Genomic DNA, 18,068 nt, shown 5'->3' on the forward strand with positions numbered 1-18,068 from the left:
ATGTGCAATGTTTTACACATTTTTTCCTTCATAAAGAACCTTAAGTATGTAGCTCAAATCGTTTGCGAGCTATTTTAGTATGAAGGTCCGAATGTTTGACGAATATCGAAACTGAAACCAATTTTACCACTGTCATTCATCGACTGTCACCTCAGCTAAATGTACTTTGTCTGGGCAACAACAAATACAATGTAAAAATCCCTGTCCAAACTTTTTACCGTTATTATGGTACATCATCCCGATAGTCCCTCCAGTGTTAATGACCATGACAAGCGCTTCAGCACAGGGGCTCACATCCAGAGACTTAACACTGTTACTGCTCTGTCGGCCTGGCTGTGCCATTTTTTAAGTATATATATTTTTCACCTTTATTTAACCAGGTAAACCAGTTGAGAACAAGTTCTCATTTACAACTGCGACCTGGCCAAGATAAAGCAAAGCAGTGAGATAAAAAACAACAACACAGGGTAAACAAAACATAAAGTCAAAAATACAACAGAAAATATATATACAGTGTGTGCAAATGTAGCAAGTTATGGAGGTAAGGCAATAAATAGGCCATAGTGCAAAATAATTACAATTTAGTATTAACACTGGAGTGATAGATGTACAAGAGATGACGTGCAAATAGAGATACTGGGGTTCAAATGAGCAAAATAAATAACAATATGGGGATAAGGTAGTTGGGTGGGCTAATTTCAGATGGGCTGTGTACAGGTGCAGTGATTGGTAAGGTGCTCTGACAACTGATGCTTAAAGTTAGTGAGGGAGATAAGGGTCTCCAGCTTCAGAGATTTTTGCAGTTCGTTCCAGTCATTGGCAGCAGAGAACTGGAAGGAATGGCAGCCAAAGGAGGTGTTGGCTTTGGGGATGACCAGTGAGATATACCTGCTGGAGCGCATACTACGGGTGGGTGTTGCTATGGTGACCAATGAGCTAAGATAAGGCGGGGATTTGCCTAGCAGTGATTTATAGATGACCTGGAGCCAGTGGGTTTGGCGACGAATATGTAGTGAGGACCAGCCAACAAGAGCGTACAGGTCACAATGGTGGGTAGTATATGGGGCTTTGGTGACAAAACGGATGGCACTGTGATAGACTACATCCAATTTGCTGAGTAGAGTGTTGGAGGCTATTTTGTAAATGACATCGCCGATGTCAAGGATCGGTAGGATAGTCAGTTTAACGAGGGCATGTTTGGCAGCATGAGTGAAGGAGGCTTTGTTGCGAAATAGGAAGCCGATTCTAGATTTAACTTTGGATTGGAGATGCTTAATGTGAGTCTTGAAGGATAGTTTACAGTCTAACCAGACACCTAGGTATTTGTAGTTGTCCACATACTCTAGGTCAGACCCGCCGAGAGTAGTGATTCTAGTCTGGTGGGCGGGTGCCAGCAGCGTTCGATTGAAGAGCATGCATTTAGTTTTACTAGTGTTTAAGAGCAGTTGGAGGCTATGGCAGGAGTGTTGTATGGCATTGAAGCTCGTTTGGAGGTTTGTTAACACAGTGTCCAATGAAGGGCCAGATGTATACAAAATGGTGTCGTCTGCGTAGAGGTGGATCTGAGAGTCACCAGCAGCAAGAGCGACATCATTGATATACACAAAGAAAAGAGTCGGCCCGAGAATTGAACCCTGTGGCACCCCCATAGAGACTGCCAGAGGTCCAGACAACAGGCCCTCCGATTTGACACATTGAACTCTATCTGAGAAGTAGTTGGTGAACCAGGCGAGGCAGTCATTTGAGAAACCAAGGCTATTTAGTCTGCCAATAAGAATGCGGTGGTTGACAGAGTCGAAAGCCTTGGTCAGGTCGATGAAGACGGCTGCACAGTACTGTCTATTATCGATCGCGGTTATAATATCGTTTAGGACCTTGAGCGTGGCTAAGGTGCACCCATGACCAGCTCGGAAACCGGATTGCATAGCGGAGAAGGTACGGTGGGATTCGAAATGGTCGGTGATCTGTTTGTTAACTTGGCTTTCAAATACTTTTGAAAGGCAGGGCTGGATGGATATATGTCTGTAACAGTTTGGATCTAGAGTGTCACCCCCTTTGAAGAGGGGGATGACCGCGGCAGCTTTCCAATCTCTGGGGATCTCAGACGTTACGAAAGAGAGGTTGAACATGCTAGTAATAGAGGTTGCGACAATTTCGGCTGCTAATTTTAGAAAGAAAGGGTCCAGATTGTCCAGTTTTTGCAGCTCTTTCAGAACATCAGCTGTCTGAATTTGTGTGAAGGAGAAGTGGGGTGGGGGGGGGCATGGGCAAGTTGCAGCGGAGGGTGCAGAGCTGGTGGCCAGGGTAGTGGTAGCCAGGTGGAAAGCATGGCCAGCCGTAGCAAAATGCTTGTTGAAATTCTTGATTATTGTAGATTTATCGGTGGTGATAGTGTTTCCTAGCCTCAGTGCAGTGGGCAGCTGGACTTTACAGTGTCCGAAAACGTTTTAGAGTTAGTGCTATAGGATGCAAATTTCTGTTTGAAAAAGCTAGCCTTTGCTTTCCTAACTGCTTGTGTATATTGGTTCCTAACTTCCCTGAAAAGTTGCATATCGCGGGGGCTATTCGATGCTAATGCAGTACGCCACAGAATGTTTTTGTGCTGGTCAAGGGCAGTCAAGTCTGAGGAGAACCAGGGGCTATATCTGTTCTTTAATTTATTTTTTGAATGGGGCATGCTTAGTTAAGATTGAGAGGAAAGCACTTTTAAAGAACAACCAGGCATCCTCTACTGACGGAATGAGATCGATATCCATCCAGGATACCTGGGCCAGGTCAATTAGGAAAGCCTGCTCGCTAAAGTGTTTTAGGGAGCGTTTGACAGTGATGAGGGGTGGTTGTTTAACCGCGGACCCGTTACGGACGCAGGCAATAAGGCAGTGATCGCTGAGATCCTGGTTGAAGACAGCGGAGGTGTATTTAGAGGGTAAGTTAGTCAGGATGATATCTATGAGGGTGCCCATGTTTACAGATTTAGGGTTTTACCTGGTAGGTTCCTTGATAATTTGTGTGAGATTGAAGGCATCTAGTTTGGATTGTAGGATGGCCGGGGTGTTAAGCATATCCCAATTTAGGTCACCAAGCAGTACGAACTCTGAGGATAGATGGGGGGCAATCAATTCACATATGGTATCCAGGGCACAGCTGGGGGCTGAGGGGGATCTGTAGCAAGTGGCAACAGTGAGATATTTATTTCTGGAAAGGTGGATTTTTAGAAGTAGGACCTCAAACTGTTTGGGCACAGACCTGGATAGTATGATAGAGCTCTGCAGGCTATCTCTACAGTAGATTGCAACTCCACCCCCTTTAGCAGTTATATCTAGATGGAAAATGTTGTAGTTGGGGATGGACATTTCTGAATTTTTGGTGGCCTTCCTAAGCCAGGATTCAGACACTGCTAGAACATCAGGGTTGGCGGAGTGTGCTAACCCAGTGAATAACTCAAATTTAGGAAGGAGGCTTCTGATGTTAACATGCAAAAAGCCAAGGCTTTTACGGTTACAGATGTCAACAAATGATAGCGCCTGGGGAGTAGGAGTGATACTGGGGGCTGCAGGGCCTGGGTTAACCTCTACATCACCAGAGGAACAGAGGAGGACTAGAATAAGGATAGAGGCTTTAAGAACTGGTCTTCTAGTGCGTTGGGTACAGAGAATAAAAGGTGCATATTTCCGGGCGTTGTAGAATAGATTCAGGGCATTATGTACAGACAAGGATATGGAAGGATATGAGTACAGTGGAGGTAAACCTAAGCGTTGGGTAACAAGAGATAGCATCACTGGAGGCACCGATTGAGCCGATCTCTGCGTGTATGGGGGGTGGAACAAAGGAGCTATTTGAGGCAGTTTGAGAGGGACTTGGGGCTCTACAGTGAAATTGTATAATAAAACTAACTAAAACAGCAATAGGCAAGGCATATTGACATGGGAGAGAGGCATAAAGCAATCACAGGTGTTATTCGAGAGAGCTAAGACAACTGGTAATGGCGATGAAAGTTTGGGCTGAGGCTAAACAGATAAAACAGGACAGGGTACCGTGTAAAGGAACAGTCCAGCAGGCATCAGCTGTGCAGCTGAGTGATCATAAGGTCCAGTGAACAGCAATGTGAGTCCGAGAGCAGTTCGAATTGGTGCTACAGCACAGGCGATCAGGAAGCACGGCTGTTGAATTGCGTGTGCTAGCGGGCCGGGGCTAGCAGATGGATCTTCGTGGTCATCGCAACTGGAAGCCTGTTGAAACCCCAGACGATTACGTCGGCAGACCAGTCGTGATGGATCGGCAGGGCTCTGTGTCGACACTAGGAGGTCCCGTCCGGTTGACAGATTGGTAGATAGCCGGGAGATGGGCCTGACTCGAGCCTAGCTCAAGGCTGATTAGCCAACCACAACATCCATTCAGTTGCAGCTAGCTAGTTGCGATGATCCGGTGTTAAAGGTACAGTGATTCACTGATTTTGGCAGAAAATCCGATATGTTCTGGGTCGATAACGCGCTGGGCAGACTGGCCGATAATAGTCCAGGCTAGAGCTGGCTGGTAGGTAGTGCAGGCCACGGACAATGGTGAAAAAACCCACTAACGGTGGCTAATAGCAAGTAGCTAGTTAGCTGGCTACTCCTGTACGGTAGACAGAGAGGTAGATAGCCGGGATATGGGCCTGGCTCGTATCCCGGCTATCTTAAATACAACAAAATACAAAAAAAATAGAAAAAACAGGCTATTTACACGGACACACAACAGAGTACACGACCGCACTGGTACGCCATCTTGCTCCGGTGAACAGAAGTCTGTGACTGGAACACATCAGGCTGATCAAGTTGGCTCAAACTTCAATAGGACAAAGCTCTAGCGAGAGGGGTCATTTCTGAAGCTGGAGAGGGACTTGACGTAGACCTTTTAGATTCCGCCATGATTACTAGATAGTTGGTGGCGGGGGAAGAGTGCATCATCAAAATAAGGGATGTTTTTAAAGCTACAGACCACCACCAATGACAGAGGGCGCTGTGAAGTGCCAAATGTACGGATCAGTCCACAGAGTAACCTACAGTACCAGTCAAAAGTTTAGACACACCTACTCATTCAAGGGTTTTTCTTTATTATTACTATTTTTTACATTGTAGAATAATAGTGAAGACATCAAAACTATGAAATAACACATATGGAATCATGTAACCAAAAAAGTGTTAAACAAATCAAAATATATGTTATATTTGAGATTATTCAAATAGCCACCCTTTGCCTTGATGACAGCTTTTCACACAATTTATTGCATTTCTATCACTCAAAGATATTATGGATAATATTTTAGTCACTCATTTTTTGTGTTTTTACTACTACAGTCGTTTCTATACTTTCTATTCCGTTCTTCCCATTTATGTCCGTGAATGAAAAGACGTTCCTTTATTTTCCAGTAGATGGTGCACAATTTAACATAATGTAGCGATAAATATATCATTTAATCCAGTGTCTAAAAGTAATTTACACAGGACACCCAGATGAACAACACATGATTCTGTCCAGTGTGTGAGAGCCAATTTATGCTTGATCCGAAAATGTGGTCAGAGGCACCGTATGGAGGGTGTGATGCAATTGGGCGCCTCCGGAGGCACGCAGAGGCAAAATTGAGCGCCGTACCGCGTCGCCGTGCGCCTCTCACATTTTTTAACAATGCGGAGGGCTTGTGCCTTTAGAGGCCATGCAATTCAATACTCATCTTTAAAACAAAAGCAATTTAGGTCAAAATAATTCATATTAACACAGAAAATAGAAGGACTAACAGTAAAGATAGATAGCAATAAAAACTGTACCATAGAGGCACAGAATACATTAGAGGAGAAACAAAAAGAAAAGGAGGAACTTATTCAAGAAAGATCAAGTGTAATATATTACAAAAAATTAAGTGAACTGGATGGAATATGGGGAAAAATGCACCAAACTATTTTTTTAACTTCAACATGGAAATTTACATTTACATTTACATTTTTGTCATTTAGCAGACGCTCTTATCCAGAGCGACTTACAGTTAGTGAGTGCATACATTTTCATACTGGCCCCCCGTGGGAAACGAATCCACAACCCTGGCGTTGCAAGCGCCATGCTCTACCAACTGAGCTACACGGGGCCCCAATCTTCTGTTGAAAACATACTTCTCAAATGTCTCATTTCTTCTGGGAGTACAGAAATACTGGAATTTGGCTAATAACAGTTCATAATCTGCCTGCTCCTCATATGTTAGCTGAAAGCTGTTGTAGACACCAATGGTGTCCGAGCCTGCTACTTTTCGACCGTCTGTGCGTCGTCTTTTTCAGCCACTCCTATCGCTGTCAGATAGAGGGTGAAACTGCTTGAACCGCTTCCATTGCTCTTCAACGTTGCTGTTAAGTTTCAGTTCTGTTGGAGGCTTTAGCTGCTCCATTAACATGATGTCTTCTAATTGCAGTCGCTGTACTCATAATATACAGGAGAACGATCGCCTTACGGCGAGAATAGCTGTGCTACAAGCCCAGCTTCAGACGCAATCGTTAGGCAAGGGTAATTTCAGTGTAGGAAAGGAAGAAACAGCGTCTGTGCCACCAGTAAGTACAGACAGTAACGTTAGTATAAATCCCCCCGCACAGTCCCCGCAGCCGGACAACTTTCTCATGGCTTCTGGAGGGAAATACTGTTGGAATGCTCAACCGGTGTCGCTCATTCAGCCGACAGAAACCTTCAACCGGTTTTCCCCATTATGTAGCGAGTCGGAGTCTGAGTCTGAGTCTTCTCTTGTCTCTACTCCTCCCGTTACGGGGTCTGAGACGCCGAAGGCTCCCACCATTAGCTCTGACAAATTGAAAACCCTAGTCATTGGCGACTCCATTACCCGCAGTATTAGACTTAAAACGAATCACCCAGCGATCATACACTGTTTACCAGGGGGCAGGGCTACCGACGTTAAGGCTAATCTAAAGATGGTGCTGGCTAAAGCTAAAACTGGCGAGTGTAGAGAGTATAGAGATATTGTTATCCACGTCGGCACCAACGATGTTAGGATGAAACAGTCAGAGGTCACCAAGTGCAACATAGCTTCAGCTTGTAAATCAGCTAGAAAGATGTGTCGGCATCGAGTAATTGTCTCTGGCCCCCTCCCAGTTAGGGGAAGTGACGAGCTCTACAGCAGAGTCTCAGCACTCAATCGCTGGTTGAAAACTGTTTTCTGCCCCTCCCAAAAGATAACATTTGTGGATAATTGGCCCTCTTTCTGGGACTCACCCACAAACAGGACCAAGCCTGACCTGCTGAGGAGTGACGGACTCCATCCTAGCTGGAGGGGTGCTCTCCTCTTATCTACCAACATAGATAGGGCTCTAACTCCTCTAGCCCCACAGTGAAATAGGGTGCAGGCCAGGCAGCAGGCTGTTAGCCAACCTGCCAGCTTAGTGGAGTCTGCCAATAGCATAGTCAGTGTAGTCAGCTCAGCCATACCCATTGAGACTGTGTCTGTGCCTCGACCTAGGTTGGGCAAAACTAAACATGGCGGTGTTCACCCTAGCAATCTTATTAGGATAAAGACCTCCTCCATTCCTGCCATTATTGAAAGAGATCGTGATACCTCACATCTCAAAATAGGGTTACTTAATGTTAGATCCCTCACTTCAAAGGCAGTCATAGTCAATGAACTAATCACTGATCATAATCTTGATGTGATTGGCCTGACTGAAACATGGCTTAAGCCTGATGAATTTGCTGTGTTAAATGAGGCCTCACCTCCTGGTTACACTAGTGACCATATTCCCCGTGCATCCCGCAAAGGCGGAGGTGTTGCTAACATTTACGATAGCAAATTTCAATTTACAAAAAAAAAAATGGCGTTTTCATCTTTTGAGCTTCTAGTCATGAAATCTATGCAGCCTACTCAATCACTTTTTATAGCTACTGTTTACAGGCCTCCTGGGCCATATACAGCGTTCCTCTCTGAGTTTCCTGAATTCCTATCAGACCTTGTAGTCATAGCAGATCATATTCTAATTTTTGGTGATTTTAATATTCACATGGAGAAGTCCACAGACCCACTCCAAAAGTCTTTCGGAGCCATCATCGACTCAGTGGGTTTTGTCCAACATGTCTCTGGACCTACTCACTGCCACAGTCATACTCTGGACCTAGTTTTGTCCCATGGAATAAATGTTGTAGATCTTAATGTTTTTCCACAAAATCCTGGACTATCGGACCACCATTTTATTACGTTTGCAATCGCAACAAATAATCTGCTCAGACCCCAACCAAGGAGCATCAAAAGTCGTGCTATAAATTCTCAGACAACACAAAAATTCCTTGATGCCCTTCCAGACTCCTTCTGCCTACCCAAGGACGTCAGAGGACAAAAATCAGTTAACCACTTAACTGAGGAACTCAATTTAACCTTGCGCAATACCCTAGATGCAGTTGCACCCCTAAAAACGAAAAACATTTGTCATAAGAAACTAGCTCCCTGGTATACAGAAAATACCCGAGCTTTGAAGCAAGCTTCCAGGAAATTGGAACGGAAATGGCGCCACACCAAACTGGAAGTCTTCCGACTAGCTTGGAAAGACAGTACCGTGCAGTACCGAAGAGCCCTCACTGCTGCTCGATCATCCTACTTTTCCAACTTAATCGAGGAAAATAAGAATAATCCAAAATTTATTTTTGATACTGTTGCAAAGCTAACTAAAAAGCAGCATTCCCCAAGAGAGGATGGCTTTCACTTCAGCAGTAATAAATTCATGAACTTCTTTGAGGAAAAGATCATGACCATTAGAAAGCAAATTACGGACTCCTCTTTGAATCTGCGTATTCCTCCAGGGCTTAGCTGTCCTGGATCTGCACAGCTCTGCGAGGGCCTGGGATCGGGAGAGACACTTAAGTGTTTTAGTACTATATCTCTTGACACAATGATGAAAATAATCATGGCCTCTAAACCTTCAAGCTGCATACTGGATCCTATTCCTACTAAACTGCTGAAGGAGCTGCTTCCTGTGCTTGGCCCTCCTATGTTGAACATAATAAACAGCTCTCTATCCACCGGATGTGTACCAAACTCACTAAAAGTGGCAGTGATAAAGCCTCTCTTGAAAAAGCCAAACCTTGACCCGGAAAATATAAAAAACTATCGGCCTATATCGAATCTTCCATTCCTCTCAAAAATTTTAGAAAAAGCTGTTGCGCAGCAACTCACTGCCTTTCTGAAGACAAACAATGTGTACGAAATGCTTCAGTCTGGTTTTAGACCCCCATCATAGCACTGAGACTGCACTTGTGAAGGTGGTAAATGACCTTTTAATGGCGTCAGACTGAGGCTCTGCATCTGTCCTCGTGCTACTAGACCTTAGTGCTGCCTTTGACACCATCGATCACCACATTCTTTTGGAGAGACTGGAAACCCAAATTGGTCTACACGGACAAGTTCTGGCCTGGTTTAGATCTTACCTGTCGGAAAGATATCAGTTTGTCTCTGTGAATGGTCTGTCCTCCGACAAATCAACTGTACATTTCGGTGTTCCTCAAGGTTCCGTTTTAGGACCACTATTGTTTTCACTATATATTTTACCTCTTGGGGATGTTATTCGAAAACATAATGTTAACTTTCACTGCTATGCGGATGACACACAGCTGTACATTTCAATGAAACATGGTGAAGCCCCAAAATTGCCCTCGCTAGAAGCCTGTGTTTCAGACATAAGGAAGTGGATGGCTGAAAACTTTTTACTTTTAAATTCGGACAAAACAGAGATGCTTGTTCTAGGTCCCAAGAAACAAAGAGATCTTCTGTTAAATCTGACAATTCATCTTGATGGTTGTAAAGTCGTCTCAAATAAAACTGTGAAGGACCTCGGCGTTACTCTTGACCCTGATCTCTCTTTTGACGAACATATCAAGACTGTTTCAAGGACAGCTTTTTTCCATCTACGTAACATTGCAAAAATCAGAAATTTTCTGTCCAAAAATGATGCAGAAAACTTAATCCATGCATTTGTTACTTCTAGGTTAGACTACTGCAATGCTCTATTTTCCGGCTACCGGATAAAGCACTAAATAAACTTCAGTTAGTGCTAAATACGGCTGCTAGAATCCTGACTAGAACCAAGAAATTTGATCATATTACTCCAGTGCTAGCTTCCCTACACTGGCTTCCTGTTAAGGCAAGGGCTGATTTCAAGGTTTTACTGTTAACCTATAAAGCGTTACATGGGCTTGCTCCTACCTATCTTTCCGAGTTGGTCCTGCCGTACATACCAATACGTACGCTACGGTCACAAGACGCAGGCCTCCTAATTGTCCCTAGAATTTCTAAGCAAACAGCGGGAGGCAGGGCTTTCTCCTATAGATCTCCATTTTTATGGAACAGTCTGCCTACCCATGTGAGAGACGCAGACTCGGTCTCAACCTTTAAGTCTTTACTGAAGACTTATCTCTTCAGTAGGTCATATGATTGAGTGTAGTCTGGCCCAGGAGTGTGAAGGTGAACGGAAAGGCTCTGGAGCAACGAACAGCCCTTGCTGTCTCTGCCGGGCCGGTTCCCCTCTCCACTGGGGTTCTCTGCCTCTAACCCTGTTGCAGGGGCTGAGTCACTGGCTTGCTGGTGCTCTTTCATGCCGTCCCTGGGAGGGGTGCGTCACTTGAGTGGGTTGAGTTACTGACGTGATCTTCCTGTCTGGGTTGGCGCCCCCCTTGGTTTGTGCTGTGGTGGAGACCTCTGTGGGCTATACTCGGCCTTGTCTCAGGATTGTAAGTTGGTGGTTGAGGATATCCCTCTAGTGGTGCGGGGCTGTGCTTTGGCAGAGTGGGTGGGGTTATATCCTTCCTGTTTGGCCCTGTCCGGGGTTTCTTCGGATGGGGCCACAGTGTCTCCGGACCGCTCCTGTCTCAGCCTCCAGTATTTATGCTGCAGTAGTTTATGTGTCGGGGGGCTGGGGTTAGTTGGTTATACCTGGAGTACTTCTCCTGTCTTATCCAGTGTCCTGTGTGAATTTAAGTATGCTCTCTCTAATTCTCTCGTTCTCTCTTTCTCTCTGAGAACCTGAGCCCTAGGACCATACGTCAGGACTACCGGGCATGATGACACCTTGCTGTCCCCAGTCCGCCTGGCCTTGCTGCTATTCCAGTTTCAACTGTTCTGCCTGCGGTTACGAAACCCCTACCTGTCCCAGACCTGCTGTTTTCAACTCTTAATGATCGGCTATGAAAAGCCAACTGAGAGACCTGAGCACCTAGGACCATACGTCGGGACTACCGGCCGTGGTGACTCCTTGCTGTCCCCAGTCCGCCTGGCCTTGCTGCTATTCCAGTTTCAACTGTTCTGCCTGCGGTTATGGAACCCCTACCTGTCCCAGACCTGCTGTTTTCAACTCTTAATGATCGGCTATGAAAAGCCAACTGAGATTTATTCCTGATTATTATTTGACCATGCTTGTCACTTATGAACATTTTTGAACATCTTGGCATGGTTCTGTTATAATCTTCACCCGGCACAGCCAGAAGAGGACTGGCCACCCCTCATAGCCTGGTTCCTCTCTAGGTTTCTTCCTAGGTTTTCGCCTTTCTAGGGAGTTTTTCCTAGCCACCGTGCTTCTACACCTGCATTACTAGCTGTTTGGGGTTTTAGGCTGGGTTTCTGTACAGCACTTCGAGATATTAGCTGATGTAAGAAGGGCTATATAAAATAAAATTGATTGATTGATGTCGTTAGCCAGCTAGCACTGCAAAACGACTAGCTACATGCACTGCATGCTGTGTGGCTAATTTTACCTCAGATAGTCTTGCTAGCCCAATGGCTAGTTAGCTAGCTAGCTAGTGACGTGAAGCCTCTTGGCACCGTTCAGCATTTTCGACCAAAACTCAATGATGGATGAGTCAAAGGTGAGTTCTGTCACTCCTGGTACCATGTTGTATCTTATTGTCTAAGAAATACTAAAGAAAACTATTGTTCTTTAAAATATAAGTTCTTATTTATTCAAGTTAACTGGAGACATAAAGTATAGTGCATTGAACTGGAATATGATACCAAAAATGATTTACTGACACTTGTTACAAATGACAGTCACCGATGATTCTCCACTAATCAAAGTTAATTGTAAGGATTTTTTTTCTATTAACAATTAAATATTAACAGCTGTACAGAAATACTAATGTGAAGGCCAAATTACAGAGGACCTTCTTGATGCAATTAAAGCCTTTAAGTCCAGGAAAACTCCAGGGCTGGATGGCATACCAGTTGAGGTATACCAAACCTTTTTTGATGTACTCATAGGACCGTTATTAGCATGTTTTAACCACTCCTATAAAATGGTAGATTATTAGATACTCAACAGGAAGGTCTGATTTCATTATTACTGAAACAGGACCCAAGTGGTAAATATAAAGATCCAGCCCATTAAAAATTTTTAGGCCCCTTTGATAGAGGAATTTGGTAATGACTCATTATTAATGACTAATTATTACACCCTGAAACCATGTGAAATGTGTTAGAATCATAAGACTATAATCTGATAATATGTGTAGCTTAGTTAGAAGTACAATGAGGCAGTCAGAATATTGTGAGAACAGCGATGAACTATGTATGGGAGTAGAGAAAAAATGCAGCCTGCCTGAGCAAGGAGTACACTATGATAAGAACATGTGTGTGTGTGGGTGTATGTGTGACCTGATGGCCAGGAGAGCAGAGAATAACAACATGCGCTAACCCCAGGTGTGAGTTTACAGGATGTGTACGGTGGAAAAATAAAGCCTGCCTAAAGCGGGGTGGGATTTTTCCTTTGACGTGTGTGTATAAAAAATATTGTACGTCCATTTTGTGGCAGAGCGCTCTCAATGAATAAACCTACTGACCATTGCAATAAGGGGTCTTTGTTTAATTTATTTAAATTAGAGATTTACACCTCTGGGAATTATTCAAAGATTTAAGAAGTGTTTGGCTTCAACCATTGAGATAACAAAATTCTCTTGACAGCTTGGTCCTTCGAGCCGGATGTCAATACCCGTTGCTGTCGTTCCAGAGAACCCCGAAACCGTGCACGGGCGGATCCAGGATCCGTGAGACAAAGACCTGACCTCTGAAATTGAGGGTTTTTACTTCAGGCCGGTGGTGAAACTGGTAGATGACAGGAACGGTGACGACATCCAACCTACTTTTGAAAATCCCGCCAAACTGCAAGGATAAGGTCAGTAGTCTTTATTCATTGGATTTTGGGGGAAAGTGATCTGAACTTGCAATAATAATCTGTAATTATTGTAAAGGGCAGAGAATGATTACCAAAATCTAGTAAGTCTTGCCATCGCGTTTTTAGATGTTTATCTAGAGAAAACCCAATGCGCCAGTATTCTAGATAGATATAAAATGCGAGTGGTATAGCAAAGTTAGGAGGGTAAAGAGAGGTGGGTCCGAAATTGACTCCAGGTAGAGAGGCCATTACCAAAAATAAACTAACCTTGTGTTGAGATAATTCCCCATCTTAATAGTGGACGAGGTGGAGGTGAACTTCTGGGTTTTTAGAGAAAACCCAATGCGCCAGTATTCTAGATAAATATAAAAACGGGGGTGATCCAGATAAGGGGACAAAGATAGGTCGCGTGAGAAAGAAAATAATTACAATTGATTATTTTGAGGAAGAAACATACAATTAAAAGTATAAGACATCAGAGTTATTAACTAATTAAAGACCAAATAAGTTATAAAAAAAAAATATATATATATATATATATATATATATATTGTAAAAATCATTTAATACCTAACAATTCAGTTAAAGTGATAAAATAATTATTAGAGAGTTGAAGTAATCTAAATTCAATAAGGTGAGACTATTGTCGAAAATAATTGTTCAAGCTTTGGGTATAGGCCGACCAAGGAGTTCTGTTACCATGGGAAGCAAATCCTCCAAGGAGGTCCCGGAGACAACTGGGAATGAAAGATTTATGGAATGCAGAGATAGGAGGAACCTCCGTTATGTGACCAGGTGGAGGGAGAGGTATGGTTTTGAGGGACGTCTGGACGCAGACAAACTCAAATGCACAAGGTGTGTAACGGCAGAGCAGAGAGAGAGCGAGTGGAAAGGCTAGATACGGCTAGGGTGTGGCTCTCAGAGGCTCGAAAGAGAGAGGAGGGTGAGAGACAGAAAAAGGAAGTTAAAGAGAAAGAAGCAGAATGTCAGAAAGGAAGGTCTAAGACAAAACCCACAGCTCCCCCTGTAAAATGGTCTGGATCCAGGTTACACCCCTCCTTGGCAGATCAGGCCTGGAGGGAAAATCCAGACGATGAAGTAGTGGTGGTGATGGGAAGGGTGCCACAGCAGGCTGCCGCTGTGGAGCCTCCACCCCCTTAACAGAACCCAGGGGAAGCTGAGGCAGGACAGGGAGAAAGTGAGGATAAAGAAAAGGAAGAAAGTACAGTTGAGGTTCTTAAGACATTTTTGGAACAACAGCAGCAAACCCAATTGGAATTGCAGAAATTAGAGAGAAAGAGAGCGAGACAGAAAAAGAAGGCTAAGAAAGAAACTAGAGTACCAGGGAATTATAGGGGGGTCCTGAGGAGACATCAACCCCACAACAAAAGTCCAGAACAGGAGGATTTAGAGCAGAGCTCAGGAGGGAGTCAGTATGAGTCAAAAGGTGAGGAAGTGGTAGGGGGGCAGTACCCAATGATAGCCTTACCCAATCCATTGGCAGGGAATGATGGAGTCCCAGCAACCTTAAATGTATACAGGCCATGGACACAGAGGGATGTGGCCCGAGCGGTAGAAGGAATGACCCATCCCAAAACAGGAATAGAAGGGTTTAGAAGGGATTTGGAAGGCTTGGCAGCAAGTTTTAAGTTAAACACTGGGGAAATTGAGAGAGCAGTAAGACAGATGGTGGGAAAGGATTGGGCTGCCGTTAGAGGCCAGTGGGTTCCAGGGAAAGGGCAATTTTGCCATGGGCTGATGACGGAGATTATGTTGGGAAAATAAATGAATTGTGTAATAGCCTCAGGGAACATTACCATCGTCATGCATATTTCTCTAAAGTACATGAGTGTAAACAAGAGGATAGTGAGACTATCAGCCAATACTTAGAGAGGCTTAAGGATGTGTTTAACGCAAACAGTGGCATACCCGAGCCAGACCAGGCACAGGGGAATGATACGCCCTACCAACAGCAGTTAAAGATAGCGTTCCTCAGTGGAATGAGACCAAAGATAAGCAGGACCATTAAAAATACTTTGATAGGGTGGGGAACGGCACCGCTAGCTGAGGTTAAAAGATATGCAATCCATCATGAACAGAATAACAGACAGGACCGAGCCAAGAAAGAACAGAGAGGAGCAGAGTACCTAATGGCCACTCTGGGGGAGATAGTGGGTAAGGGTAAAAACCCAGGTAAGAGTGAAGGCTACAACGGAGGGAATAAGTGCTTTAACTGTAACCAGGAAGGGCATTTTGCCAGAGAGTGTGAGGCCCCGTGTAAATACTGTGGCGAGAAAGGCCATAACCCCCGCTACTGCAGACATAAAGGGAAGGGCAAGAAGGGAAACCGGGGAGGAAAGAGCGAGAAGCCTTACAGACGCCCATCCCCCGGCTTTGACAAGAAAGAAGAGGAAGTTGAGGCGTGACTAGCCCTAGAGGGAGGGGGAGTAGATTCTAGTAAGGAGGAGACTGAGGAGCCCATTGATCCAAGTTGTGAGGTGTTTGAATTAGCTACTATTGACCTAGCACTTCAACAGGAACAAAAACCTTATTTGACATTGACAGTAATGGGTAAGAAAATTAAATTCCTATGTGATACAGGGGCCTGCAGGACAGCAATCTGTGCAGCAGACAAACCAGAGGGAGTGAGGATTGATGGGGAGAAAATCATAGTGCAATCTGCCTCTGGTCATCAATTTATTGAAAGGTTATCAGCCCCAATAACCCTAAAACATGACCAATCAGGAGGAGAGGTAACCATACCCGTCCTGATATCGAAGCTGTGTCTGGTAAACTTACTAGGACGTGATGTAATGGCTAAATTGAATGTGGCCGTCATTTCCACTGAGAGGGGAATGAAAGCACACATAGTCAGAGACAATATGGTGATCTGTGGGGACGGGGAACCATGTTATTGGTATAGTCAAGACTTGTTAAGGGGGGGGGGGGATAACTGATATTCCCCGAACCTTAATGGAACTTGCTAATGATGTGGTACCAGGCCCCACTAAAATGTCCCCCGATGACCTACACTGTACTCTCTGGTATAACCAACACCCAGGTCCAGATTCAATCTATGAGGAAGCACTATTTAAAACCACAGAAAGAATAAGCAATAAAAAGGTATTACTCCAACTTTTGAACAGCTGAGGGAAGGAGGGGTAATCGTTTCGGAAGATGAGGCATTTTGTAATTCTCCCCTGTTCCCAGTTAAAAAGGCAGCTCCAAGTACAGATTGGAGAATGGTGGTGGATTTGCAAGGGGTAAACAATAGTATAATCCCAAGGGCACCTTGTGTGCCTGACCCACATACTTTGTTAAACCAATTGAAACCAGAGAATGCTTATTTTACAGTGATAGATCTAGCTAATGCATTTTGTATCATACCAGTACACCCTAATAGTCAAGGATGGTTTGGCTTTACCTTTCAAGGTCAGAAATTGAAATATTCGAGACTTCCCCAGGGATACTCGGAAAGCCCCACGATTTTTAGCCAGGCCATCACCCGGAATTTAGGCCAATTTGACCCTCAGGAAGGCAGACAAATTTTGGTATATGTGGATGACATATTGATTGCGAACCCCACCCAGGAAGGTTGCAGGACAGATACAATAGCAATGCTACTGTTCTTGGCAGAGCAGGGCCACAAAGTCAGTAAGAAAAAGTTACAACTGTGGCAGGAGGAAGTGATCTATCTAGGACATACACTAACTCAGGAGGGACAAACTTTGAACGCCTCTAGGAAGGTGGCCATCTTAGAAGCTCCAAAACCTATAAACAAGAAACAAATGATGAGTTTTTTGGGAATGATAAACTACTGCAGGGCTTGGGTACCACACTTTGCCTTACATACAGGAAAGCTAAGTGAATTAATCTATGAAAAAATAAGCCGATTGCATATTACTCCTCCAGATTGGATGAAGTAGCTCAGGCAATGCCTTTATGTTTACAATCTGTAGTAGCAGCAGCCCAAGCAGTGGAGGATTCGGCTTCAGTAGTACTTTACCATGACTTAACATTAAAAGTACCACACGCAGTGTCCATTTTATTATTCGAGCATAAAATGGCCTATATGTCACCGGCTAGATACTTATCTTGTATGATAATTCTGTTAAATATGCCCAATTTGACCATAGAACTTTGCACAACTCTCAATCCCCACTCTGGTTCCTATTGCAACAGATGGGAGCTCACATGATTGTGTAACCGAAACGGAGAAAATTGTGTTGCCAAAGACCGGACTTAACAGATCTAGCCTTGCCCGATGGAGAAATAACTATGTTTGTAGATGGCTCATCAAGAAAGAATCCTGATTTCACTAATGCCACAGGATATGCGGTTGTAACAGAGCTGAATCTTTACTTAGAAATTATTCTGCACAACAGGCAGAAATAGTGGCTCTCACTCGCGCATGTCATTTAGGTAAAGGAAAACGAGTTACCATTTACACAGATAGTGCTTATGCATTTAATACAGTCCACATATTCGCTGCACAATAGAGAAATAGGGGAATGGTAACCACTTCTGGTAAACCTATAACACATGCTCAATTGATTCTAAACTTGTTAGACGCTGTTCTTTTACCAGACAAGTTAGCTATTTGCAAGTGTGACGCTCATACTAGAGGGACAGACAGTATCAGTATGAAAAATGTATGCACTTACTAACTGTAAGTCGCTCTGGATAAGAGCGTCTGCTAAATGACTAAAATGTAAATGTAAATGTATCAGCACTGGTAAAAGGAAGGCAGATGAGGAAGCAAAGAAGGCAGGCCTCAAACCACACACTACTCAGCTACATCTGAAAGAGGAAGCTAGTATTGACACAGACTTACTAAGAGAGAGTCAGCTAAGAGCCCCAATTAAAGAGGTCAACAAATGGGAAAGGAGCAGTCAA

General features: G+C 44.1%; 1 protein-coding gene across 3 annotated transcripts in view; it reads right to left on the reverse strand.

The window, feature by feature from the left end:
- Positions 1-18,068, reverse strand: part of LOC121544881 (60 kDa lysophospholipase) — a 129,353-nt gene that overhangs the window by 59,413 nt on the left and 51,872 nt on the right. Inside the window, exon 1 of one of the 3 annotated variants that reach the window (XM_041855103.1) lies at positions 219-286. The exons of the other annotated variants lie outside the window; for them this stretch is intronic. Coding sequence (XP_041711037.1) covers positions 219-267 — 49 coding nt within the window. The 5' untranslated portion in view covers positions 268-286. Of the gene's footprint in view, positions 1-218; positions 287-18,068 lie in introns of those variants that run through there. 3 annotated transcript variants of the gene reach the window in all.

Source organism: Coregonus clupeaformis, chromosome 29 (genome assembly GCF_020615455.1).
Source record: "Coregonus clupeaformis isolate EN_2021a chromosome 29, ASM2061545v1, whole genome shotgun sequence".
Taxonomy (NCBI): domain Eukaryota; kingdom Metazoa; phylum Chordata; class Actinopteri; order Salmoniformes; family Salmonidae; genus Coregonus; species Coregonus clupeaformis.